A 26,312-nucleotide genomic window follows, 5' to 3' on the forward strand; every position below is an offset into this window, starting at 1 on the left:
GGCTGGAGAATCGCTTGAATCCGGGAGTTGGAGGTTGCAGTGAGCCGAGATCACTCCACTACACTGTAGCCTGGGTGACCAAGTCTGGAAAAGGCCGGAAGACTTAAGGGGAGGGGCTTCAGGTCACAGATAAGTGAGACTTCATCTCAATAAAAAAAAAAAGATTACCTGCCATTGTTCCAGAGGTCATGAGAATTGCAGCTTCCCCAGTGTCTCCCACAGAGAAGCTAAGATGGGCCTTTTGAGATGTCTTTAGGATTTTGCATTTCTGACAGCAGATGGCCCAGGGCAGAACATGACTCAGCCAGTCCCTGCAGGGCGTGAGGACTATTTTCCATCCCCAACCTGGCAGCCCCACCCGCCACATGTGCTTTGAAAAACCCGGAACCTGAGCCTTTATAGAGTAGTAACTCCGTCTCCCCTGTGGCATACCAGCTTCCTGTCAACTTTTTCTTTTTTTTTGAGATGGAGTCTCATTCAGTCACCCAGGCTGGAGTGCAGTGGCTGGATCTCAACTCACCACAACCTCCACCTCCCAAGTTCAAGCGATTCTCCCGGGGTGACAAGCATGCGCCACCACACCTAGTTAATTTTCCTATTTTTTTTTTTTGTTTTTTTTGAGACGGAGTTTCGCTCTTGTTACCCAGGCTGGAGTGCAATAGCACGATCTCAGCTCACCGCAACCTCCGCCTCCTGGGTTCAGGCAATTCTCCTGCCTCAGCCTCCTGAGTAGCTGGGATTACAGGCACGCACCACCATGGCCAGCTAATATTTTGTATTTTTAGTAGAGACGGGGTTTCACCATGTTGACCAGGATGGTCTTGATCTCTTGACCTCGTGATCCACCCGCCTCGGCCTCCCAAAGTGCTGGGATTACTGGTGTGAACCATCAAGCCCGGCCTCCTAACCTCTTTCTTTGGTGCAATGCCATTCACTAAAGTGGATTCATTTTGTCTGTGTAGCAGCAGGAAGAACCCGTTGGGCGGTGATATGGGTTCCAAAAACAGGATCTGCCACCAACCCAGCTGTGTGACTTTAGATATCTAAATGGCCTCTCCTAGCCTGTTTTCCCATCAGTAAATCTGGACAGGCGGGTGAGGAGTCCCCATTGTGACAGGTGAGAAAGCTTTCCATTTCACTGGCTACCCCAAGTAAACATTCAACATTCCACTCCCACAAGCATCACTGCCCATAGGAATCCCAAGGCTCAAAGGACATCCAGCCACTGGAAAATGGCATTTTAAATAAGAGCATCACCTGTCACCCACAGCAATGGAAGTCTGCATGCCACACAGAGTGTTTTTTTGTTTGTTTTTGAGATGGAGTCTTGCTGTGTAGCCCAGGCTGGAGTGCAGTGGTGCGATCTCGGCTCACTGCAACCTCCGACTCCCAGGTTCAAGCAATTCTCCCGCCTCAGCCTCCAGAGTAGCTCGGATTACAGGCACTCACCACCATGCTCAGCCAATTTTTGTATTTTTAGTAGAGACAGAGTTTCACCATGTTGGCCAGGCTGGTCTTGAACTCCTGACCTCGTGAACTGCCCTCCTCGGCCTCCTAAAGTGCTGGGATTACAGGTGTGAGCCACCATGCCCTGTCTTTTTTTTTGAGAAGGAGTCTCACTCTGTTGCCCAGCCTGGAATGCAATGGCACAAACCCAGTTCACTGTAGCATCCACCTCCTGGGCTCAAGAGATTCTCCTGCCTCAGCCTCCTGAGTAGCTGGGATTATAGGCACACTCCCCCATGCCCAACTAATAATATTTATATTTTTAGTAGGGTTTGTATTTTTGTATTTGTATTTTTAGTAGGGGTTTCACCAAGTTGGTCAGGCTGTTCTCAAACTCCTAACTTCAAGAGATCCACTCACCTTGGCCTCCCAAAGTGCTAAGTTTACAGGTGTGAGCCACTACATCTGACTTTTTTTAATTTAAATAAAAATGGGGTTTCAGCATGTTGGTCAGGCTGGTCTTGAACTCCCGACCTCAGGTGATCCGCCCGCCTTGGCCTCCAAAGTGCTTGGATTAAAGGCATGAGACACCAAGCCCAGCTTTTTTTTTTTTTTTTTTTAAGACAATTTCTTTTTTTTTTTGATAAGGATCTTGCTGTTTTGCCCAGGCTGGTCTCAAACTCCTCCCACCTCAGCTCCCAAAGTGCTGGAGCTAAAAGCATGAGCCACCGTGCCCAGCCCCATGTCTTCTTTAAATGGAGGGTCTTGTTTAAAATGCTTTCTGGAGGCCCGTGTAGTGGGTTGAATGGTGGTATGTATTTTTCGGTACCCCCGCCCCCCCCGGAAAAATACATCTCTACATCAGAACTCCCGGAGCCTGCAAATGTGACCTTAAGCGGAAATGGAATCTTTGCAGAAATTATTAAGTATCTCAAGATGAGATCATCCTGGATTTAGGACAGACCCTAAATGCAATGACAGGTGTCCTCAGAAAGGCAAAAGGAGATTTGAAACACACACTCACATGCACATGCAAAGTGGTGCTGGGGGAGAGGTGCCCGGGGCTGCCAGGAGCCAAGGGAAGCCAAAGGCAGGTGGTGCAGTAGACCCTCCAACCGACTGAGCCTGCAGAGGAAGCCCGCCTTGCGGAGGCGCCCTGTCACACTTCAGAACCTCCAGGACCACCAGGGGAAGCAGGAAGCCCTAGAGGGCCAATTCCAGGACTGTGGAAGAATAGATTTCTGGGTGCAGTGGTGCGTGACTGTAATCCCCAGGACGCCGCAGGCCGATGCGGCAGGATCCCTTAAGCTCAGAATTTGAGACCAACCTGGGCAACACAGTGAGACCCCCCCCTCAAAAAACAAACAACGAAAGTCGTTTCTGTTGTTTGAAGCCACCAGTTTGTGGCCACAGGAAAGTCCTACACTCTGAGGTGTAAGAACGAGCTGGGTACTCTGAAAAATGACCTTATCAGGCCGGGAGCAGTGGCTCATGCCTGTAATCCCAGAACTCTGGGAGGCCGAGACGGGCAGTCATGAGGTCAGGAGATCAACACCATCCTGGCCAACATGGTGAACCCTGTCTCTACTAAAAATACAAAAAAAATTAGTCAGGCAAGGTGGTGGGCACCTGTAAAATCCCAGCTACTCAGGAGGCTGAGGCAGGATAATCGCTTGAACCTGGGAGGCAGAGGTTGCAGTGAGCCCAGATTGTGCCATTGCCCTCCAGCCTGGGCAACAAGAACGAAACTCTGGGGATGGGGTCAGGGGGGCATGAAGGGGGGGAAAGCAACTCTGACTAGCCTTCCGTTCTGTCATTGCCCATGCGGGCCCCCATGGCCCCTCCTGGCCCCGTCCTTGTGTCCACACCAGCTCCCAACTTCACAACCTGTTAAGTTAGGTAGGATGAAAAACCCAACAACAAATTACAAACAGGACACCAGAGGGTGCATTTGTCACTGGGCATCTTCTGGGGTCTTTTGCCGGTGGCACATACCACTGCCATCTAGATGGCAAAGGCTCAGGACAGGTTTCCTCATGACGCTTTTAAAATTTTACTTTGTAAACGAAATTATGCATTTGTAAAACACTGGATCATAGCAAAATACTAAACACAAGTAAATGTCTGTCAACCAGGCAGGAAGAGGACAGAGGACCCGCCAGGGCTCTCCCCAGACAGCCCAAAGCCCCAGGCGCCCTGGTGGCCTCCCTCCCTGAGACTGGACTGACCAGATTCCCAGGGCGCCAGCGCTGTCACCCTGCCCCTGCAGCCACACCCAGGGGAGCAGCCCGGTAGGGCCAGGCGGCTGCCAGCCCAGAAAGGCCTCCGAGTGCTCCTTCTGGGGTCCAGGAGGCAGACTGCAGTCTGGGGAGCCAGCCCCGGAGAGAAGAGCTGGGGAGAGTGGGATCCCAGCCAATGCAAAATGGCCCTTCCACAAAGAGGGGCTTAGCAAATGTACTCTCCAGATCTGGAGAAAGGACTCAAAAGATCACGGGCCTCCCTGCCCCCACCCTGCACACCATCGAAGAGCAAAGAGAATCTTCCAGGCCCCCACCCCAGGTGTGGTGGATGCATCAGGATTCAGAACAGATGAACTCTGCCTCGACTTCTAGGCCGTCCTCAGGTTCAGACCAGGGCTTAACTCAATGCTGCATTTCTGCTTCAAAGGAAACACGTGATTCAGAAGTTCCCACTCAACAATATTTAACCATTCAGCGATAGTTTTAGTTCAAAACCAGACATCCTTTCCTTGCAATGCGTTGTGAAAGATTTCTCAAGCTCCTTCTCCCCAGCGCAGTTTCTAAGAGGCTTAGCGTGAGCGGAGACTCAGACCCGTTCCTTCCCAGGAAATGCTGAAATACTCTGGGTTGACAGGGTGCTGTGTCTTTCTACTGCACACACACGCAACGACGATCTGGTTTAGGCTTTCAGTGTCTGAGCCCCTTTTCTGGGTCAGGCACCAGGGAAAGCAGGGAGCCCTCGAGGGCCGTTTTCCCAGGATGAATACACTTTTTTGAGACGGTCTCACTCCATTGCCCAGAGTGGAGTACAATGGCATAATCTCGACTCACTGCAACCTCCACCTCCTAGGTTCAAGCAATTCTCCTGCCTTAGCCTCCTGAGTAGCTGAGATTATAGGCACCTGCCACCATGCCCAGCTAATTTTTACCTAGGCCGGAATACAGTGGCGGGATCTCAGCTCACCACAACCTCCTTCTCCCAGGTTCAAATGGTTTTTCTGCCTCAGCCTCCTGAGCAGCTGGGACTACAGGTGTGTGCCATCATGCTCGGCTAATTTTTGTATTTTTAGTAGCAATGGGGTTTCACCATGTTGGCCAGGCTGGTCTTGAACTCCTGACCTCATGATCCACCCACCTCGGCCTCCCAAAGTGCTGGGATTACAGGTGTGAGCCACCTCACCCTGCCTGATTTTTGTATTTTCACTTGAGATGGGGTTTCAGCCTACTGGCCAGGCTGGTCTCAAACTCCCAACCTCAAATGATCCACCCACCTCAGCCTCCCAAAGTGCTGAGACTACAGGCAAGAGCCACTGTGCCCAGCCGAACACACACACCTCTGACAAGAGGGGCCCCTGTCTGGGAATACCTTCCAGGCAGGACTTCACCTCCAGACCCTCAGTCAGGGTCGGTGCTCAAGAAATACTGATTCAAGTATAATAGTCTAAGAAGTTGGGAAACTGAACATTATCCTAAATGCAGATAGAGTGAGAGCGGACCGCTCCACAAGGTGGGACGATCGCTTGAGCCCAGGAGTTCTCGGCCAGCCTGGGCAACACAGCAAGACCTGTGTGTCTACAAAAAACATTCAAAAAGAAAAAAAATGCACCACTCCAAATAAATATGTCCTACCCCCTATGTGGTGAGGGCCTTCAGAGGGGACTCCAGTTTTGTATTTTGACGTCCAAATCACGGGTCTGTGTGTGTTTTATGTTTTTGAGAGTCTTGCTCTTTAGCCCGGGCTGGACTGCAGCAGCTCAATCTCAACTCACCGCAACCTCCATCTCCCAGCTTCAAGTGATTCTCATGCCTCAGCCTCCCAAGTAGCTGGGATTACAGGTACCCACACCGGGCAATTTTTTTTTTTTTTTTGTATTGAGTAGAGACGGGGTTTTGCCATGTTGGCCAGGCTGGTCTCAAATTCTTGACCTCTGGTGATCTGCCCATCTCAGCCTCCCAAAGTGCAGGGATTACAGGTGTGAGCCACCATGCCCCGCTTGCAAGCCAAGAAGCATTTTCCTTTTTATTCCCTGGCATTTATTGATTTATTTATGTTTTGAGACAGGGTCTCCCTCTGTCACCAGGCTGGAGTGCAGTGGTGCGGTCACAGCTCACTGCAGCCTTGACTTCCCGGGTTCTAGCAATCCTCCCAGCTCAGCCTCTCAAGTAGCTGAGATTACAGGTACACGTCAGTATGTCCAACTAACTTTTCTATTTTTTGTAGAGATGGGAATTTGCCGTGTTGCCCAGGCTGGTCTTGAACTCCTCACCTCAGGAGATCTGTCTATCTCAGTCCACAAAGGGCTGGGATTATAGGCATGAGCCACTGCACCCGGCCCGATTTTTAAAAGACTGGCACCTTCATACCATACTTAGTATTATGTTGAACACACACTTTTTTTTTTTTTTTTTTTTTTTTGGAAGATGGAGTCTCGACCTGTTGCCAGGCTGGAGTACAGTGGTGCGATCTCAGCTCACTGTAACCTCCACCTCCCACATTCAAGCAGTTCTCCTGCCTCCGCCTCCTGAGTAGCTGGGACTACATGCACGCGCCACCAGGCCTGGCTAGTTTTTTGTATTTTTAGTAGAGATGGGGTTTCACTATATTGGCCAGGCTGGTCTCAATCTCTTACCCTCATGATCTGCCTGCCTCGGCCTCCCAAAGCGCTAGGATTACAGGATTACAGGCATGAGCTACTGCATCCTACCCAGCACACCGTTTTCATATTATTCTAAGATATGAAATAGCAGTGGGTTTTTTCTTTTTTGCTGGAGTGCAGTGCTGACTGCATGGCAGCCTCAACTACCTGGGCTCAGGTGATCATCCTGCTTCATCCTGAGTAGCTGGGACCACAGGCCCAAACCACAAGGGCCAGCTATTTTTTTTAAATTTTATTTGTTTTATTTTATTTATTTTTTTTTTTTAAAAAAAAGATGGGGTTTCACCATGATGGCTAGGCTGGTCTTAAACTCTTGACCTCAGGTGATCCACCCACCTCAGCCTCCCAAAGTGCTAGGATTACAGGCCTGTGCCACTGCACTGCACCGGCCTATTTTTTATTTGAGAAGGAGTCTTGCTCTGTTGCCCAAGCTGGAGTGCAGTGGCAATAGCAGCTCACTGCAACCTCCACCTCCCGGGTTCAAGCGATTCTCCTGCCTCACCCTCTTGAGCAGCTGGGACGGCAGGCATGTGCCACCATGCCCAGCTAATTTTTTGTATTTTTAGTAGAGACGGGGTTTCACCATGTTGGCCAGGATGGTCTCGATCTCTTAATCTTGTGATCCGCCCACCCCGGGCTCCCAAAGTGCTGGGATTATAGGCATGAGCCACTTCACCTGGCCTTTATTTTTATCTTCTTTGTACAGATGGGGTCGCCCCCATGTTGCCTGGGCATGGATTATTTTGCAATTTCCTGTCCCTGATGCCACTTGAAAAAAGGTCAAAACTTATAACTCAAGGTCAAGATAATGTTGACTAAAGGGACAAATTTCAAACGTGGTCACTGAAAGCCTGTTCACCTTAGAGAATGTCATATTGGCCCGGTGCGGTGCCTCACACCTGTAATCCCAGCAATTTGGGAGGCCAAGGCTGGCAGATCATGAAGTCAGGAGTTCGAGACCAGCCTGGCCAACATCGTGAAACACTGTCACTACTAAAAATACAAAAATTAGCCAGACACAGTGGCTCACACCTGTAATCCTAGCACTTTGGGAGGCTGAGGCAGGCAGATCACCTGAGGTCGGGAGTTCCAGACCAGCCTGACCAACATGGAGAACCCTATCAAAAATACAAAAATTGCCAGGCGCAGTGACTCAAGCCTGTAATCCCAGCACTTTGGGAGGCCGAGGCGGGTGGATCACGAGGTCAAGAGATCGAGACCATCCTGGTCAACATGGTGAAACCCCGTCTCTACTAAAAATACAAAATATTAGCTGGGCATGGTGGCGCGTGCCTGTAATCCCAGCTACTCAGGAGGTTGAGGCAGGAGAATTGCCTGAACCCAGGAGGCAGAGGTTGTGGTGAGCCGAGATCGAGCCATTGCACTCCAGCCTGGGTAACAAGAGCGAAACTCCGTTCCCCCCCATCCCCCCCCAAAAAAATACAAAAATTAGCTGGGCATGGTGGTGCACGCTACTTGGGAGGATGAGGCATGAGAATCACCTGAACCTGGAAGGTGGAGGTTGCAGCCGAGATCACACCACTGCACTTCAGCTCCAGCCTGGACAACAGAGCAGGACTCTGTCTCAAAAATAAAAAATAAAAAAATAGCAAGAATGTCATTTTACCTTGTATTTGTGAGCTGACCTCTCCAAAGAGGTTACCACAGGTCAGGGCTGCACCGAGATGCTGCGTGTGGGACAAGTGGGATTTGGTGCCTTAATTAAATCAGTTGGCTCCAGTGGAAAGGACTTCAGGTGAAAATAATCTTACTTTGGAAGGGACTCTGCAGCTTTGCAGGGAGGTGCTGGTTAGCAGGTTAATTTCACAGGTGTCCTAGAATTATGTGGGTTTGGAGGGGAGGGGAGGTGTCCACACTCCCCAGCTGGGGCTCCCTGCTGTCAGAGGGCAGAGCAGGCTCACCCTGGCAGAGCTGCTCTGGCCACCTCATGTGGTGGCGACGCTTCTCAAGCCCTCACACTTTACCCCTGCGGGAAATTGAGTGTCCCCTCATCGGCCCTCACCCCACACCAAGGTCCCTCCACCCTGCAGGACTGCATGTGAAATGGCATATTTATTCCCTGACCAGACCCCGAAACTTTTTAAGACAGGGTCTCTACTATTAGAAATAGAGTTTTAAAAAAAAGTCTTGCTCTGTTGCCCAGGCTGGGGTGCAGTGGCATGAACAGAGCTCACAGCAGCCTGACCTCCCAGGCTCAATCAGTCCTCCCACCTCAGCCTCCAGAACAGCGAGGATCACAGGTACACACCACCACGTTCTAATATTTTTTTTTGGTAGAGACAGGGTCTTGCTTTGTTGCCCAGGCTGGTCTTGAATTTCTGGGCTCAACCAATCCTCTGGCCTCGGCCTCCCAAAGTGCTGGGATTCCAGGGGTGAGCCACTGGGACGGGCCTCCCTACCCTCTCCTGAGGAGTCACATTCTCCCTCCCATGGGGCGGGGACCACCCCATCCTCTATGTGAGAGGAAGAGTCCTGGCTTCCCTGGGCGGGCCAGGCTGCCTCGGGCCTCTCTTGGTACTAGGACCCTTTTTGATGGTGGCAGCCACCTGGCTGGGGGCAACTGAGCACACTCATGCCCGGCATGTCCTTACCCAGAAGCATCCAGACCCGGGCTGGGTCACAGTTTCCTCTGTTCCCCAAAAAGCAGCCCCAAATTCAGCCTGATGTAGCAAAGAATTGGTCCATAATCACTGACTAGGAGCAGAGCACATTGTTACTCAAGCTGGGGCCATCGTGAATCCGGGCTCAGATCAGTTTGGCCCTGGGTGTGACACTGATTTAAAGTCTTTGAGGGGCTGGGCACGGTGGCTCAAGCCTGTAATCCCAGCACTTTGAGAGGCCAAGGCGGGTGGATCACGAGGTGAAGAGATCGAGACCATCCTGGTCAACATGGTGAAACCCGTCTCTACTAAAAATACAAAAATCAGCTGGGCATGGTGGCGCGTGCCTGTAATCCCAGCTACTCAGGAGGCTGAGGCAGGAGAATTGTTTGAACCCTGGAGGTGGAGGTTGCAGTGAGACGAGACTGTGCCACTGCACTCCAGTCTGGCGCCTGGTGACAGAGTGAGACTCTGTCTCAAAAAAAAAAAAAAAAAAAAAAAGCTGGGCGCGGTGGCTCACACCTATAATCCCAGCACTTTGGGAGGCCGAGGCGGGTGGATCACGAGGTCAAGAGATCGAGACCATCCTGGTCAACAAGGTGAAACCCCATCTCTACTAAAAATACAAAAATTAGCTGGGCATGGTGGCGCGTGCCTGTAATCCCAGCTACTCGGGAGCCTGAGGCAGGAAAATTGCTTGAACCCAGAAGGCGGAGGTTGCGGTGAGCCGAGATCGCGCCATTGCACTCCAGCCTGGGTAACAAGAGCGAAACTCCGTCTCAAAAAAAAAAAAAGAGTCTTTGATGATGAGGCTCCAGGGTCGTCAGAGGGGACAGGACTGCCGCTCTGCACTTACCTCCTGGATGGGATGTCCATTTTGTTCCCGGAATGACCGATCACCCAGGAGTTAAGAGTGGCGGAGATCTCACGGTCCAGACCCTGTGATATTGCTGCCTCCATGACGACCCATGCAGAAGGGTTGCTACCGAGTCAGCTCCGCTGGAGAGATCCCCATCCAGGCGGCGCCGAAAGCATTAAGAAGCAGACACCCAGATAGCACAGCAGAGTGGGACTATCCGGGCCTAACAACCTTCGGAGCTGAGAGAGCCTCAGGGGCCGACAGCATTTCGGGCTGAGGGTCTCAAGCCGTCGCTGACCCACGCATTTATTCTCTCTGAACAGGTGCTTCATATTAACAAACAGGTGTTCTGTGAAGATAAACTAGGTGGGCAGCTGGTGCCTGCTTACCACTGATCAAGGACAAACCGGAAAGTATTCTCCACGAGGGAGCCACGGGGGCAGGGTCACGTATCCCGTGCTTAAAGAATTGTTGGCCGGGCGCGGTGGCTCAAGCCTGTAATCCCAGCACTTTGGGAGGCCGAGGCGGGCGGATCACGAGGTCAAGAAATCGAGACAATCCTGGTCAACATGGTGAAACCCCGTCTCTACTAAAAATACAAAAATTAGCTGGGCGTGGTGGTGCGCACCTATAGTCCCAGATACTTGGGAGGCTGAGCTGAGGCAGGAGAATCGCTTGAACCCGGGAGGCGGAGGTTGCAGTGAGCCGAGATTGTGCCACTGCACTCCAGCCTGGAGCCTGGGGGACAGAGTGAGACTCTGTCTCAAAAAAAATTATTTTTTTTCCCAACACTTTGGGATTACAGGTGTGAGTCACCATACCTAGTCTTATTTTATTTTATATTTTATTATTTGAGATAGAGTCTGGCTCTGTTGCCCAGGCTGGAGCGCAGTGGTACAATCTCCGCTCACTGCAGCCTTGACCTTCTAGGCTCAAGCGATCCTCCCAAATCAGCCTCCCAAGTAGCTGGGACTATGGGTACATGCCATCTTGTCTGGCTAATTTTCATATTTTTTGTAGAGATGGGGATCTCACCATATTGCCCAGGCTGGTCTCGAACACCTGGGCTCAAGCAGGTGAGCCCCTGCCTCGGCCTCCCAAAGTGCTGGGATTACGGGTGTGATTATCGCACCCGCCCCCATTTTATTGTATGGATAAGAAAAGCACTGAAAGTGGAGGACGCACTGGGGTCTGTGGGGAAGGGAGGCCAGGGCTGCCGTGCAAGCATTGGGTTTCCACTCGTGCACGCTGGCAACTCCCAAATGGCCAAGGCTGGGCAGGGCTGGGGAGCAGGACAGACGTCCTAGGCTCAGCTCTGCTTCCAGGGAGGTTCAGGAGGAACAGATAGGCCCAGTCTTGAGTTTACAGATGTGTGTGTGTGTTTTACGTTTGTATCCCAAATACTCTTAACAGTGTCTGGCACATGGCGGGCACACAAATACTTGCTAAGAAATAACAAATAAATTAACCGAAGCACTTTCACTTACAGTTTCTAATTTCTTTTTGTTTTTTTTGAGACTGAGTCTTGTTTTGTCAAGAGAGTCTCTCAACAGTGGAAAGGAGTAATGGTTTTCTCCTGTAACGTTGGTGGCTTAGAGCAAGAAAAACACAGCATGGGCCAGGGCAGTGGCTCATGCCTGGAATCCTGGCACTTTGGGAGGGCGAGGTGGGCAGATCCCAAGGTCAGCTTGACCTCGAACTTCTAATTTCAGGTGATCTGCCCCCCCTCAGCCTCCCAAAGTGTTGGGATTACAGGCATGAGCCACAGTGCCAGGCCTGTAACATAAAATGCACCACTGTAAACCATTTTAAGTGTACAATCCACTAGCATCAACTACCTTCACAACGTTATACAACTATCAGTACTATTTCCAAAACCTTTTCATTCCCCCAAACAACAACTCTGTACCTGTTAAGCCATCAATTGGCTAAGATGGTCTCCATGTCCCCTGCACCAGGCTCAATCCTTCCACTAGTTAATCCTTCCATTATGATGTGTCAGAAAATCTTGCTGATAGAACAGAAGCCCTACATACACGCTCCTTGCATACTCTCCCTTTCTCTGTAATGAAAGGATTGTTCATTTCAGGTCGGTCTTCCTGCTGCCTGTCAGCCCAGGAGGGAAGGCGTGAGTGTTCACTGCTAACTTGGTGCACGTGGCAAACACCTGAGACATATTTGCGGACTGAGTGAAGAAGTGGTATGTACAACTGATGCTTTCCCCCTTCCTGTGGGGATGGCAATTTGTTTAATAATTCTGTATAATTTAGGAAGCTTTTGTTCCCTTTGCTAAGCCTTCAAGATCTGCTCACGCCTTTGAAAGTGTGATTACAGATTCTTCTTCCATAGGAGGAACGTCACATCACCTCCCTGGGAAGAACATTCCAGGAAGCCAGGCTTTTAGTGAGTCACGGTGTATTAATAGCACCATCAACATCTGAACAAAGATTCCATTATGTTAGTGCAGAGCCAATGAGCGGAACATGCTATCTGCCAAGTGTATCTTTCTGCTTGGAACATCTATCATCTTCTTATAAAGCATTTTAAGGCCTCAACACTTGATCAGTGAAAGTTCTAGAATTTGAAATGTGGTCCAAAAAGAAGCACCCTTGTTTTTTTTAATGCTAGGTTAAAATTTAAAAACAAAAAACAAAAAACTGGCCAGGCACAGTGGTTCACATCTGTAATCTCAGCACTTTGGGAGGCCAAGGTGGGTGGATCATTTGAGGTCAGGAGTTTGAGACCAGCCTGGGCAATGTGGTAAAACCCCATATCTACTAAAAAATAAAAATAGGCTGGGCGCGGCTCACGCCTGTAATCCCAGCACTTTGGGAGGCTGAGGCGGGTGGATCACAAGGTCAAGAGATCAAGACCATCTTGTCCAACATTGTGAAATCCTGTCTCTACTGAAAATACAAAAATTAACTGGGCCCGGTGGTGGGTGCCTATAGTCCCAGCTACTCGGGAGGCTGAGGCAGAATTGCCTGAACCCAGGAGGCGGAGATTACAGTGAGCTGAGAAGGCATCGTTGCATTCCAGCCTGGGCAAAAAGAGCAAAACGCCATCTCAAAAATAATGAATAAGTAAAATAAACAAGTGTTACAGATTAAAATAATTTAAGGAACATGCCAGCCAGTTGCAGCCTAAAGGCCTATTGGCACTGCGGGGTGGGGTGGAGGGAGACGGGGTGCGGGGTGGGGTGGAGGGAGACGGGGTGCGGGGTGGGGTGGTGGGAGACGGGGTGCGGGGTGGGGTGGAGGGAGACGGGGTGCGGGGTGGGGTGGTGGGAGACGGGGTGCGGGGTGGGGTGGAGGGAGACGGGGTGCGGGGTGGGGTGGAGGGAGACGGGGTGCGGGGTGGGGTGGAGGGAGACGGGGTGCGGGGTGGGGTGGTGGGAGACGGGGTGCGGGGTGGCCCAGCTGGGGAAACATGTCTCTACTGCTTGGCAGCAGCTGCAAAGCTCCAGCATTCATTTCTGGAGCTCCAGTTTCCGGGTGGATCTTTGATTTCCAATAACATTCTACTTTTTCTCATACCGTTCTACTCTATTTCCCATAGGATTCTATACTCGTTTGGGCTCTACATATTTCTTATTTTACATTTTCCATTCTGTGAATATCAGAAGTACACAAAAGCAGGCAGAATAGTGTGAAACCTCAGTCACCATCACTGTCCCCAACAACCAGCCAACAGGCCACGGACATTCCCACCCATCCACACTCAGTGCAACCTTCCTCCTTTCTCCAAGGCATTCTGAGGCAATTCTGAGATTTCATTGTGTCATTTCACCCACAAGTATTTCATCTTTTCCTTAATACATCTCTGCACTCATATTCAAGGCACTTGGTACTATAAATGCACTATTAAGTGAGTGCACAAGTCAAGATATTCATTTTCATCACTATTTATTTAAAGACACAGAGTCTCACTGTCACTCAGGCTGGAGTGCATCGGCGCAATCTCGGCTCACTGCAACCTCCGCCTCCCGGGTTCAAGTGTTTCTCCTGCCTCAGCCTCCTGAGTAGGTGGGAGTACAGGTGTGCACCACCATGCCCAGCTAATTTTTGTATTTTTAGTAGAGACGGGGTTTCACCATGTTGGCCAGGCTGGTCTCAAACTCTTGGCCTCCCAAAGTGCTGGGATTACAGGCGTGAGCCACCGCGCCCAGCCTAGGGTTCAGAGCTTCTAGGCTCAGAGGATGACAGTTCAGTAAGCATCACAGAAACCAACTGACACCGCTGTGTGTGGTGCTCATGCCTGCAATCCCAGCACTTTGGGAGGCCGAGGCAGGTGGCTCATTTGAGCTCAGGAGTTTGAGACCAACCTGGGCAACATGGCAAAACCCTGTCTCTACTAAAATACAAAAAATTAGCCAGGCATGGTGGCGCGTGCATGTAGTCCCAACTTCTTAGGAGGCTGAGACAGGAGAATCGCTTGAACCTGGGAGGTGGAGGATGCAGTGAGCTGACATCGCACCACTGCACTCCAACCTGGCGACAGAGGGAGACTCCGTCTGATATATATATATATATATATATATATACACACACACACATATACAGCTGTTCCGGCACTTACCTGATCGTTTTCCAACACTTCCATTGTCCTCAAAAGTTCCTTCTTGCCTCTCTGTAGTCACTTTCTACTCTGACTCCCAGGCCCAGGCAACTACTGCTTTTCTTTCTTTTTATATTTTATTTATTTTTATTTTTTGAGGCGGAGTTTCGCTCGTTACCCAGGCTGGAGTGCAATGGCGCGATCTCGGCTCACCACAACCTCCGCCTCCTGGGTTCAGGCAATTCTCCTGCCTCAGCCTCCCGAGTAGCTGGGATTACAGGCACGCGCCACCATGCCCAGCTAATTTTTTGTATTTTTAGTAGAGACGGGGTTTCACCATGTTGACCAGGATGGTCTCTATCTCTTGACCTTGTGATCCACTCGCCTCGGCCTCCCAAAGTGCTGGGATTACAGGCTTGAGCCACCGTGCCCAGCCTTCTATTTTTATAGACAGGATCTTGCTCTGTGTCCCAGTTTGGGATGCAGTGGAATGATCATGGCTCACTGCAGCCTTCAACTCCTAGGCTTACGCAATCCTCCCACCCCAGCCTCCCAAGTAGCTGGACTACAGGCATGTGCCACCATGCACAGAAATTTAAATATTTTTTGAGATGGAATTTCACTCTTGTCTAGGCTGGAGTGCAGTGGTGCGATCTCAGCTTACTGCAACCTCCGCCACCCAGGTTCAAGCGATTCTCCTGCCTCAGCCTCCCGAGTAGCTGAGATTACAGGTGCCTGCCAACATGCCCAGCTAATTTTTGTATTTTTAGTAGGAATGGGGTTTTGCTATGTTGGCCAGGCTGGTCTTGAACTCCTGATCTCAGGTGATCCACCTGCCTTGGCCTCCCAAAGTACTGGGATTACAGGTGTGAGCTACTGCACCTGACCTAATTTTAATTTTTTCAGGGGGACAGGGTCTTGCTTTGTTGCTCAGGCAGTCTCGAACTCCTGGGCTCAAGCAGCCTTGCCTTGGCCTCCCCAGGTGTTGGGATTACAGGCGTGAGCCACCGTGCCTGGCTCAAATGATTTTTGTATACTGATCTCTCCTATGCGAAAACCACTTCTAGTATCATTTTGATAGATTCCTTGTGTGTGCTACCTGGACAACCATGTCATCTGTGAAGTCTTCCTCTTGTCCAGTTTGCATGTCTTTTCAGCACTCACTACCCTCCTCGGCAGGATGGAACTTGACTATGGAAGGTTTGAAGCAACAATGAATTTTGAAGTGATAGGGTAAGAATCGTGGTCCTTTAAGCAGTGCAAGGACATTTGCAGCCATGACATACATGTGTCATCTGGCCCAACTTCTCACTCACTTGGCTGGGCATCCATCTTCTTGGTGGTCCAGGTGCCAGCACAGGGACTGCTGGGAGATAGGTCAGGCGCACAGCTAAGTACCCATCCATTCGCCATCAACACTTTCCCAGTAACTCCAGGAGGATAGTTCATTTGGGAGATGATTTATACAGAAGTCCTACATTGCCTGATTCCCTCAACTGCCTTATATTTGGAAGAAATCTAAAGATTTAATATTTTTTATTTTTTTGAGACGGAGTTTCACTCGTTACCCAGGCTGGAGTGCAATGGCGCGATCTCAGCTCACCGCAACCTCCGCCTCCTGGGTTCAGGCAATTCTCCTGCCTCAGCCTCCTGAGTAGCTGGGATTACAGGCACGTGCCACCATGCCCAGCTAATTTTTTACATTTTTAGAAGAGATGGGGTTTCACCATGTTGACCAGGTTGGTCTTGATCTCTTGACCTCGTGATCCACCCGCCTCGGCCTCCCAAAGTGCTGGGATTACAGGCGTGAGCCACCACGCCCAGCCTAGGTTTACTATTTTTTTAACTAGACCTGGGAAAAAGCTGACATTTTACCCTTTTTGCCATTCGCTTCCTAGTTCAACACTAAACCTTTGTCTTAGCTGCTAACATCTTCTAGTAAGCAACAAAACTTAAAATTCAGCCACCAAGACCCTAAGTAATTCTTTCTATTGACTAAGGGAACTAAGAACTTCTCAGAGGATTTTACGGATTAAATGTGATTGCCATTTGCCAAGCACTCAATACCTGCTTAGCATGAAGGACTGAGACCAAGTCTTCTCCCTGCCTGTGCTCTGCCCCTTAAGTCACCAGCACATACCCAAGTCCCACCCATATCCTTTTTATATATGGCTTTAGGCTCAGAATGCAAATCCTACATGCTATCTAACCAAGTTTTCTTTCTAGAATCACAAGACTTTTAGTTAGCCATTACCACCCCTAGAACTTTTTGAGACGGAATTTTGCTTTCTGCCCATGCTGGAGTGCAATGGTGCCATCTCAGCTCACTGCAACCTCCGTCTCCTGGGACTACAGGTATGTGCTAACACGCCCAGCTAATTTTGTATTTTTAATAGACAGCAGTTCTCCATGTTTGTCAGGCTGACCTCACATGATCCACCCACCTCAGTGTCCCAAAGTGCTAGATTATAGGGGTGAGCCACTGTGCCCAGTATTTTTTAAACCTTTGGAGACATGCCAGCTAATCTTTCCCCTACCGACTTGTTACCTACTGCTCACAACGAGCTCAAAGGACCAGAAAATGAGCGACTTTAGACACTGAGTTTAAAGAAATCTGGTAATGAACTGAGACAAAAGGCCAAGGAACTGACTACATTTAAGACACAAGGTGTCCCATGAATATCATCACAACAGTGCAGACGTGCACATGGGATGCACATTGTCTGCATTATTTTCTGTCTACATGTACTCCACCCCACACGCACCAGAAGTACACATTGGGAAGATCATGTCAACCCTTACAGTGGCCAATGTTAGTCACCTCCTGCTAGTACCTCATGTTTTACATTGTGGCACCAATGCTGTCACATCAAGAATACTCCCCTTCTCTGCCCAAGACAGACACTGTCACGCAACTTCTTTTAACTCATCTGTATTTGTTACAACTTTAAGCAGAATGTAACTCGAGCACTACATTTCCATCCACAAGACTGGCTCTGAGTTACTTTGAACAGCTTATGGTATGCTTAGGTAGGCTAATAACTGCTCCTCCAAACAATACTTTCTTTGGAAAACAAGCCCTGTGGAGAGTTCCATCAAGTTGCTTCAGTTTAACCTATTTCTAGAGGACTAGTACATGCAGAATTGGCAACTACAGGGAGGAAGAGTTCAGAAAGTAGATCCTACAAGGTATAACAAACACTTCTCTTCTAAACATCAAAGTATAGCTTGGGAACACTTCGATAACAAGATTTGGTCTACTAAGGAATCTGGCTTGCTAAACACTTTAGACCACAAAGTTAACATGTTACATACATCTTACAACACAAAGTACCTCGATCTGTTAATGTAAGCCAACGTGAAACTAAACAAGCATTACTAGCTCTGCGTTACTGCCTACAGTATCACAGCATCGCTCAGAAGTCGGCAGAGATCTACCTTCCCCTTATAGTTGTGATCATGCCATAGACTTTTTAATGTTAACAAAAATAAAGAAAAACATCCTTGAAAATATATTATTAGAGGAACTGTAGAGTACTGAACAGGTAAGTCATCCCTCAGATGGAGCTTAGTCTACTTCTTCCATGCGTGACGTGTCGTCATCTCCTTCGAGGGGTGGCATTTCTTCAGTTACAGCTGCACTGGTATCATCAGCAGTAGGGTCATCTTCATCAATACCTGTTTTCAAAAGAAAATCCTCTATTAGGAAGATTTCTTAAAGCCAGCTAATTAGTATTAATACTCCTGGTTTACATCTGCTTTCAAGACAGTATTACTGGGCATAGGAATCTTCGTTTCTTAGCTCTTGTAACACCTTATCCCTGTAGAAAAAGATACCTGAATGCCTCTGAGCAGGACAAGGTGCTCCAAGTTTGGATAACATTAACCACTTTTTCACAAGTCATGTATGATTGCTTTTCAACTTGACACAGTTTAAGGCTTACCTAGACCAAGTTTGATCATCCTGTAGATCCTGTTAGCATGTGTCTGGGGATCCTCCAGACTGAAGCCTGAAGACAGGAGAGCGGTTTCATAAAGCAAGATGACCAGATCCTTCACAGACTTGTCGTTCTTATCAGCCTCCGCCTTTTGCCTTAAGGTCTCGATGATGGAATGGTCAGGGTTTATCTCCAGGTGTTTCTTTGCTGCCATGTAACCCATTGTTGAGTTGTCTCTCAGGGCTTGAGCTTTCATGATTCTCTCCATGTTTGCTGTCCAGCCGTATGTGCTTGTGACAATACAGCATGGAGACGTCACCAATCGGTTTGACACAACCACCTGTAATGAAGAAGTAAGAACTTAGGAGCCTAGAAAGATTAAAACCTAAACTTTCATTGTGAAATGAAATCTGAAGAACCAAAATATCAATATGTCGGAAATACCATCTACTATCAAATACAACTTAAGGTTTTATTAGGTATCCAAACAGCACAGGCTAAAATTGTGTTTTACATACACAACCATAGTTTTCAGTGAAGCTGAGAACAAGGGAAAATGGGTTATGTAAGCTTGAAAGCCCCTTAGAGGTATCAATCATCAGGAAATGCTGTATTCACATACCTTTTCAACCTTTTTCTCCAGTATGTCTTTCATGATTTTGCAGAGGTTCTCAAACTTTGTTTTCTTCTCTTCCTGTTTCTTTTTCTCTTCTTCATCCTCTGGAAGTTCCAAGCCCTCTTTGGTGACTGACACTAAAGTCTTCCCCTCAAATTCCTTCAGCTGTTGGACACAGTACTCATCAATGGGCTCAATCATATAGATCACTTCTAAGCCATGCTTTCGAAGACGTTCCACAAAGGCTGAGTTAGCTACTTGGTCCTTGGTCTCACCTGAGGTATTATAAAAGTTACTTTTATACCTTTTGACAGTAAGGAATGGCTTCACCTACTTCTGACTTTTCTTACTAGTCAGATACCTAGGCAGAACCGAAAACAGATGACTGAGCTCATGTTAAGTATCCTGCTTAGATCAACACCAGTTATACTAACAGTGCTACCTGAGTAGAAAACACATCCAGAGCCTACAAGGTTCCAAGAACAAAGTGTTTGAGTGTAATGTACTGTCCCCCTACCTGTGATATAATAGATATGTTTCTGGTTTTCCTTCATTCTGGTGCAGTAGTCTTTGAGAGATACCATCTCATCACCAGAGGCAGATGTGTAGTATCTCAACAGCTCTGAAAGCTTCTTCCGATTTTGAGAGTCTTCGTGTATTCCAAGCTGAAACAAAGTAAGTTCTTTACAAAGATGTCTTGAATTTAAAAAAAATCTAAAAAGAGGCCAGTTGGAAAACTACTAATGGTCAAATATTTACACTAACCTTTATGTTTTTAGAGAACTGCTCATAGAACTTCTTGTAGTTCTCTTTATCTTCTGCCAGTTCAGTGAAGAGTTCTAAGCATTTTTTGACCAGATTCTTCCTGATAACTTTCAAAATCTTGCTTTGTTGCAACATCTCACGGGAAATATTTAGAGGGAGATCCTCTGAGTCTACCACCCCTCTAATGAAGTCTGAAAAAAATATAAAAACCAAATGCACTGAGTCATTCCAAAGACAAAACTGGTGCTAGATAACCCCCAAAAAATCAAACGTAAAAACCTCAAAATATATACATATGTATTAAGATGGGTCTGTTTTACAGGGTGGAGTGCAGTGGCCCGATCTCTGCCCACTGCAACCTATCTCCCACTCCCCTCTCCCTATTCAAGCTATTCTCAAGACTCAGCTGGACTCCAGGCACCCACCACCACACCAGGCTAATTTAGTAGAGATTGGGTTTTCATTTTGGCCAGCTGGTCGTGAATTCCTGACGTTAGGTGATCCACCCACCTCCGCCTCCCCTAAGTGCTAAGATTATAGGAGTGAGCCACTGTGCCTGCCAGGAATTATTTCTTTAATCCCTGACTGATCATTTTTCCTAACTGTACTTACTCAGATATTCAGGGATTAGTTCCTCACAGTTATCCATGATGAAAACTCTGCGTACATACAACTTGATGTTATTCTTTTTCTTTCTGTTTTCAAACAGGTCAAAAGGAGCACGTCGTGGGACAAATAGAAGGGCTCTGAATTCCAACTGTCCTTCAACTGAAAAATGCTGTAATAAAACATACACACTTAAGTACCAATGAACAATGCATTACAGAAGGTATCTGTGGTGGAAGAGGAAAGACAGTAACTAAGGACAAGCTCGAAGCACCACTCAGTCACTCACCTTCACTGCCAAGTGATCTTCCCAGTCATTGGTCAAGCTCTTGTAGAATTCTCCATACTCCTCATTAGTAATATCGTCAGGATTTCTGGTCCAGATGGGCTTTGTTTTGTTGAGTTCTTCTTGATCGATGTACTTTTCCTTAATCTTTTTCTTCTTCTTCTTGTCACCATCCTTTTTTTCTTCTTCTTCTTCATCAGAACCAACATCTTCAATTTCAGGTTTATCTTCAGACTCTTTCTCTTCTTTCTCTTTTTCTTCTTCTTTATCTTCCTTTTCTTCAGCCTCATCATCACTGACTTCTTTATCACGTTCCTTCTCCACCTTCAAAACAAGACGTGAAATCACATCACTGCTGCAACTGGTAACACTGAGCAACTATTTTCAACTAAGGCCAAAGCCTAGTCAGCCAAGCCAGAAGCAGCCAGGCAGCTTCTCATCAACGTATCTTATAGACTAAGGTAGTAGATAGAGCTTAGGTTCCCCAGGCTCCACACTAATAAATAACAACCCAAGTTCAACAGATCTAAGGAATAAGGATGTAGCTCAGTCACCCCAGTCATCTACAGAGAGTAACTCACTCTGCAATTTTTTTTTTTTTTTTTTTTAAAGACAGAGTTTCGCTTGTTACCCAGGCTGGAGTGCAATGGCGCGGATCTCGGCTCACCACAACCTCCACCTTCTTGGTTCAGGCAATTCTCCTGCCTCAGCCTCCCGAGTAGCTGGGCTTACAGGCACGCGCCACCATGCCCAGCTAATTTTTTGTATTTTTAGTAGAGACGGGGTTTCACCAAGTTGACCAGGATGGTCTCGATCTCTTGACCTCGTAATCCACCCACCTCAGCCTCCCAAAGTGCTAAGATTATAGGCGTGAGCCACTGTGCATGGCATTCACTCTGCAATTACATAGAAACTTACAAAAAGAGTAATGGGATAGCCAATAAACTGAGAATGTTTCTTCACAATCTCCTTTATTCTTCGTTCCTCCAAGTACTCAGTTTGGTCTTCCTTCAGGTGTAGGATAACCTTGGTTCCACGACCCATAGGTTCACCTGCAGAAGTAGGGAAAATTGACTCAATAATCCAATCAACTTAGCGTTCAAGCCATGCCTCACTCAGATCTATCAAGACTTGCCATTACTACAGATGAAAAGGTTCCCACAACAGGTCTAGGTGCCTTGCCACAAAGTAGTAAGCAAGTCATGCCATATTAAGTGCTCTAGCTTGTTCCTCAACGTTGGGCAAACACAACTTGCTGGAAGCCTCAGAGGTCCAAGGGCTGCAGCATCCCACCCTCCCGCCACTGACTAACCCGTGCATGCTCGGGCGCCTACCTGTGTCTGTCCTCACTGTGAATGACCCCCCTGCTGAGGACTCCCAGGCGTACTGCTCATCGTCGTTATGTTTGGTGATCACCGTTACTTTCTCAGCAACCAAATACGCAGAATAAAAACCAACACCAAACTGGCCAATCATAGAGATATCTGCACCAGCCTGCAAAGCTTCCATGAACGCTTTGGTCCCAGACTTGGCGATAGTACCAAGGTTATTGATCAAGTCAGCCTTGGTCATTCCAATTCCAGTATCCACAATAGTGAGGGTTCGATCTTGTTTGTTTGGTATGAGGTTAATATGCAGCTCTTTCCCAGAGTCCAATTTACTGGGATCCGTCAAGCTCTCATACCGGATTTTGTCCAATGCCTATCAACAAAAATTACAAATTAAGCATGCAGCCCCCACCCAACCCCACTGAAACCAAAACCCTACTCCGAGTTAACAAGCGACTTACATCCGAGGAATTTGAAATGAGCTCTCTCAGAAAGATCTCTTTGTTGGAATAGAAAGTATTGATGATCAGGGACATCAACTGGGCAATTTCTGCCTGAAAGGCGAACGTCTCCACCTCCTCCTCCTCCATCGGCTGGTCTTGGGTCTGGGTTTCCTCGGGCATCTGGAAGGACAGCGAGGCGGTCTCACACCCTGCAGGATGTCTACAGGGGCTACACGAAATGCCGTCGCGCCCTCCACGTTTTTAAAGCCCAACAGGAGATTTGCGGAGTTTTAAGTGAACCGAAAATAGAAGGGCGGCTGACAAAGGATGACCTCATTCCGCAGCGCGGTAACCGCCAGGAGCGTGCGCGCGCTTCCGGGAGGCGGCTGCGGGCCCGGGCCCAGTCCCCGCCGCGCTCCCCGCCGGCCAGCCCGCACCCTCCCGCATCCGCCCGCACCGCGGCCTCCTCGGCCCCTCGCCCCAGCCAGGCTGGTCGGGGGTTCTCCCGCAGCCCGGCCCTCTGTCCCGCTGCGGCTGAAGAGCCTCGGGGAGCCCGCGGCCGCCCGGCCCATTCCTGAAGCGGGTGCGGAGGCCTCCGGAGTGGGGAGCGCGGCCCCGGCGGATTCAGGGCCCCGGCCCAGCCCCCGCCGCCTCCGGCCCCCAATCCCCCTCCACCAGCCTCCCCCAACCGCCCCTTACCTTGGCTGAAGGACCGCACGGGCTCCGCAGCGCAGCTGAAGCACCAGGACGCCGAAGCAACTGGCGCGCCGCCCCCGCGCCTGCCTTATATAGCGACGGGCCCGCCCAGCGCGCGGCGCTTTTTCCAGAAGCCTCCCGAACCTTCCGGAAGAACCCTCCCCAACTGCCGCCGCGGCCGCGCGCCTGCGCCTGCGCCCTCGCCGCGGCCCGCCCCTCCCCCTGGCGCGCGCAGGCCCCGCGCGTGGCCCGGCCCGGGCAACCCTCCCTCAACAGCCGCTGCGCGCCCCCTGCACGCCCCCGCGCCAGCCTCAAGGCGCCTGCGCAGCTCGGAATTCTCGGGAAGGTCCGGGCGCCTTTCCCGGCCGCCCGCGCTCTCCGCCCTGCACCCCCACCCACCGGGCACGCCCGGACGTGGGGGCCTTTGTGAAATGCGCGAAAGTGAGGTGTAGTCGGTCACCCATGTGCGGGTGCCGTGAGAGCGCCCCGCCTCTTGACAACCCGGCTGAACGGAGCGCGGGGCCTGGGCGGGAGGCGCGCCTGAACGGAGGGTCGTGCGTGGACGGGAGCGCCCCGGGTCTCACGCGCCGGGTAGACTGCCGGAGTCGTGGTCCTGCTGCCGCAGAGCCTGGCGGCGCTGGGATCGCGGGGCTCTGCTCCCTGGGGGCGGGCGGGCCGTGGGCCACCTGCTGCTGCTCACTGAGGACGCTGTCCGGCTCGGGGGTGCTCGGCAGCGCCCCCTACCTTTGGGTTCCCAAAGCCGGGTCCTTTACACGTCAGGGTCCCTGAATTTGGGGAACAAGTTCATGCTCACCCAGCTGCACCAGGCATGATTTTAAAAAGCGCATCGTTTTGCCGATCGATTTATTTGAGGTCTCCAAGTGAAGTATCTAAGAATTCTTGGGTGATTAACTTGCCCTAAAAGCCAGGTTTTGGGTTTTTTGTTTGTATTTTTGGGACAGGCTCTCCCTCTGTCGCCCCGGCTGGGGTGCCATGGCGCAACCTCGGCTCACTCGCAACTTCGACCTCCCGGGCTCAGGTGATTCTCCTGCCTCAACCTCCCGAGTAGCTGGGACCACAGGCGCCGACGCGACGCCCGGCTATTTTTTGTATTTATTTGTAGACACGGGGTTTCACCATGTTACCCAGGCTGGAAGAGCCAGTTTGGACATGAGAATTTTACGATATTTTGGCCAGCGTCAGCTGTGAGAACCTTGGAGGCGTGGTGGTTCCTTAGACCTGGCTCAGGTCATCACCCTGGTTCCCCTGCCTGGCCCATGTCCTCCTCCTCTTTGTCTCTGGCGCCTCCCATGATGGGGCCGCCTGCTACCCTGGGAATAATCTGGAAGCTCCTTGCCGTGTAGACAAAGGACGGAACTACTTCCACTTCTTGGTCTCTAGGGAAACCCAACTTGCTCAGGAGCAGGGGTTTTCGGACTGCGGCGTGAGACCCCCCAAGAGTGTGTGAAATCAACAGAAAGCTTCTGGCCTGGCATTGCAAAGCGGGGGAAGGGGATGGAAACTAGCAGCCACGTGGCGTGGGCCCCAGCGTTGGGGGCGCGTGCGGAGTCCCGTGGTAGCTGTTCCGGAGCCTGGGGGCGCGCCCCCGGCCCAGGCTTTGCCTACAGCTGCAGCCAGGGCTGGCGGGAGGAATGCGGAAGCAGGAGGGGTCCAAGGTCCTCCCTGGCGAGTGCCTCCTCCACCTGTTTCCTCCCGGTCACCACCAGCCACTGCCCGCCTCTCCTCACTTGTAGGAACTTTTCCTACGGCAGTTTCTGCCATTCCCCGGGGGGTTATTTCTTATAGAGGAGCCATCCAGGGACCTAGCTGTGACATTCTTTGTCCTTTGTTTCTGGGGCCTTCATTTGTCCCCATTCCTCCAGTAAACTTGCCCCAAAGCCCCTCCCTGGGTCTGGGCATCACTGGAACCACTGTTTCCCGTCAGGCCCCACCTTTAATGTTTCTCCCTCCTTCCGCAACTTCCTGTCTTTCCAGCTCTCCTGCCTCAGTTAATAAACAGGACATTGTGGTCCTGTCTCCAGGTGACATTCCGTAGCTACCCACAAGTTGAGACCTCTGCCATGGTTTCTGCCATCAACACGCCATGGTTTTCCTCTCAGCCCCTGGCTGTTCTCTCTCCTCAGACGCATGCCTCTCTCCCTGGCACATCAGGGAGCTCCTTGCCCCCAGGTCTTGTTCCAGCACTCTCACTGATAGAACCTGTGTGCAGATGACTCACGAAGAGCCCGGCCAGACTCTGCTCCAGACCTGGATGCTGAGCTCCTGAGCTTCCCCCACCTCTCTGGCCCTCTTTGAGGGCTCATTAGCCAGGTGACTGACTATCTCACGAATCAAGAACCCCAAGCTTCCCCACAAAGGATCCGGCACTGAGTCCTGCCGCTTCGGTCCACCTTCACCCGGCAACCCACCCCCACCCCCGCTTCCACACAACTGTCAGCTCACCTGGAAGGCCTCCATAACCACCTAACTGCTCCCTGTCATCTGGTCTGATCTGTCTCCAACCTGTAGCTCAGGTGAGCTTTGAGAACATAGACCTGGCCCTATTCCCTCCTTCCCACCCTCCGCAAATCTTTTTTTTTTTTTTTTTTTTTAAGGATGGAGCAATACTTTATTTTTACACTCTTCGACAAAGAGGTTTTCCATAAACAGCCTTTCCAGTGGAGAACAAAGACCACGAAAATCAGCCTCCGGTTATCAGTAGCTGTGTCTGCTCAGGACGGAAGCTCCCCTTGCCCATGTGGTGAGGTGGAGGGGTGGACTTCCCTTCCTCCATCAGTCTATCCCATTGCCTCCACATGCTATCCCTACGTTTCATCGTTTTTTTCTGAGGTATACACTCTGAAATCATCAGATTCTATCTTGCACTCTTTCTCTGCCCAGATAGTACCGATTCCATGTGCACCTTCTATCCATCCTGTTTCAAAAGCGTGGCTTGAGCAGGAAACTTGCAGGGCTGCTCAGCACTTTGGATTGTCCACCATGGGTCTAGGGTAATGCCGAACCTTTTCTGCACGTCCAAGAAAGGCGTGGCTTTTCTTTGCCTGGATCTGCGTATCCATTGCTTCATGGGTGTTTACACTGAAATCAAAGAAGGCCTTCAGGTGTAGAGAGGCAAGCCCAGGCTATTGCTGTTTTCTGTTTCCTGGATCCTGAGGCCCCCACACTCAGTGGAACGAGTCTAGGTATTCTTCCCAACATGGCCTTGCTCCCCCTCCGCAAATCTTAGCTGACTT

The 26,312-nt window shown here is 50.0% G+C and overlaps 1 protein-coding gene and 2 long non-coding RNA genes across 3 annotated transcripts in view; 1 reads left to right on the forward strand and 2 right to left on the reverse strand.

Moving 5' to 3' along the window:
* The window catches only part of LOC128928881 (uncharacterized), a 30,125-nt gene extending 18,194 nt beyond the window's left edge, over positions 1–11,931 (reverse strand). The window contains exon 1 of the long non-coding RNA XR_008474617.2: positions 11,733–11,931. This is a non-coding gene — a long non-coding RNA (uncharacterized LOC128928881). The remainder of the gene's footprint in view (positions 1–11,732) is intronic.
* Positions 11,869–16,728, forward strand: LOC118145040 (uncharacterized). The gene is made up of 3 exons (XR_004730190.3): positions 11,869–12,023; positions 12,118–12,226; positions 16,607–16,728. It is a non-coding gene; the product is annotated as an uncharacterized LOC118145040 (long non-coding RNA).
* Positions 16,729–17,299: 571 nt separating this feature from the next.
* On the reverse strand, positions 17,300–23,123 carry HSP90AA1 (heat shock protein 90 alpha family class A member 1). The gene is made up of 11 exons (XM_035261536.3): positions 23,062–23,123; positions 22,381–22,542; positions 21,926–22,292; positions 21,510–21,643; positions 20,595–20,915; positions 20,312–20,477; positions 19,700–19,890; positions 19,452–19,599; positions 18,941–19,209; positions 18,325–18,658; positions 17,300–18,058 (listed from the first exon to the last, which is right to left on the reverse strand). The coding sequence occupies exons 2-11, from the start codon at positions 22,540–22,542 to the stop codon at positions 17,949–17,951; spliced, it is 2,202 nt and encodes a 733-aa protein (XP_035117427.1). The 5' UTR covers positions 23,062–23,123; the 3' UTR covers positions 17,300–17,948.
* Positions 23,124–26,312: the final 3,189 nt, after the last annotated feature.

This window comes from Callithrix jacchus, chromosome 8 (genome assembly GCF_049354715.1).
Source record: "Callithrix jacchus isolate 240 chromosome 8, calJac240_pri, whole genome shotgun sequence".
Taxonomy (NCBI): Eukaryota; Metazoa; Chordata; class Mammalia; order Primates; family Cebidae; genus Callithrix; species Callithrix jacchus.

Excerpts from the sequence above, each read along its gene's own strand:
- HSP90AA1 (XM_035261536.3), bottom strand. The coding sequence starts at position 22,542 with ATGCCCGAGGAAACCCAGACCCAAGACCAGCCGATGGAGGAGGAGGAG. Across the intron at positions 22,293-22,380 it reads TCATTTCAAATTCCTCGGAT|GCATTGGACAAAATCCGGTA; the intron begins GTAAGTCGCTTG and ends TTTTGTTGATAG. Across the intron at positions 19,600-19,699 it reads AGTTCTCTAAAAACATAAAG|CTTGGAATACACGAAGACTC; the intron begins GTTAGTGTAAAT and ends ACTTTGTTTCAG.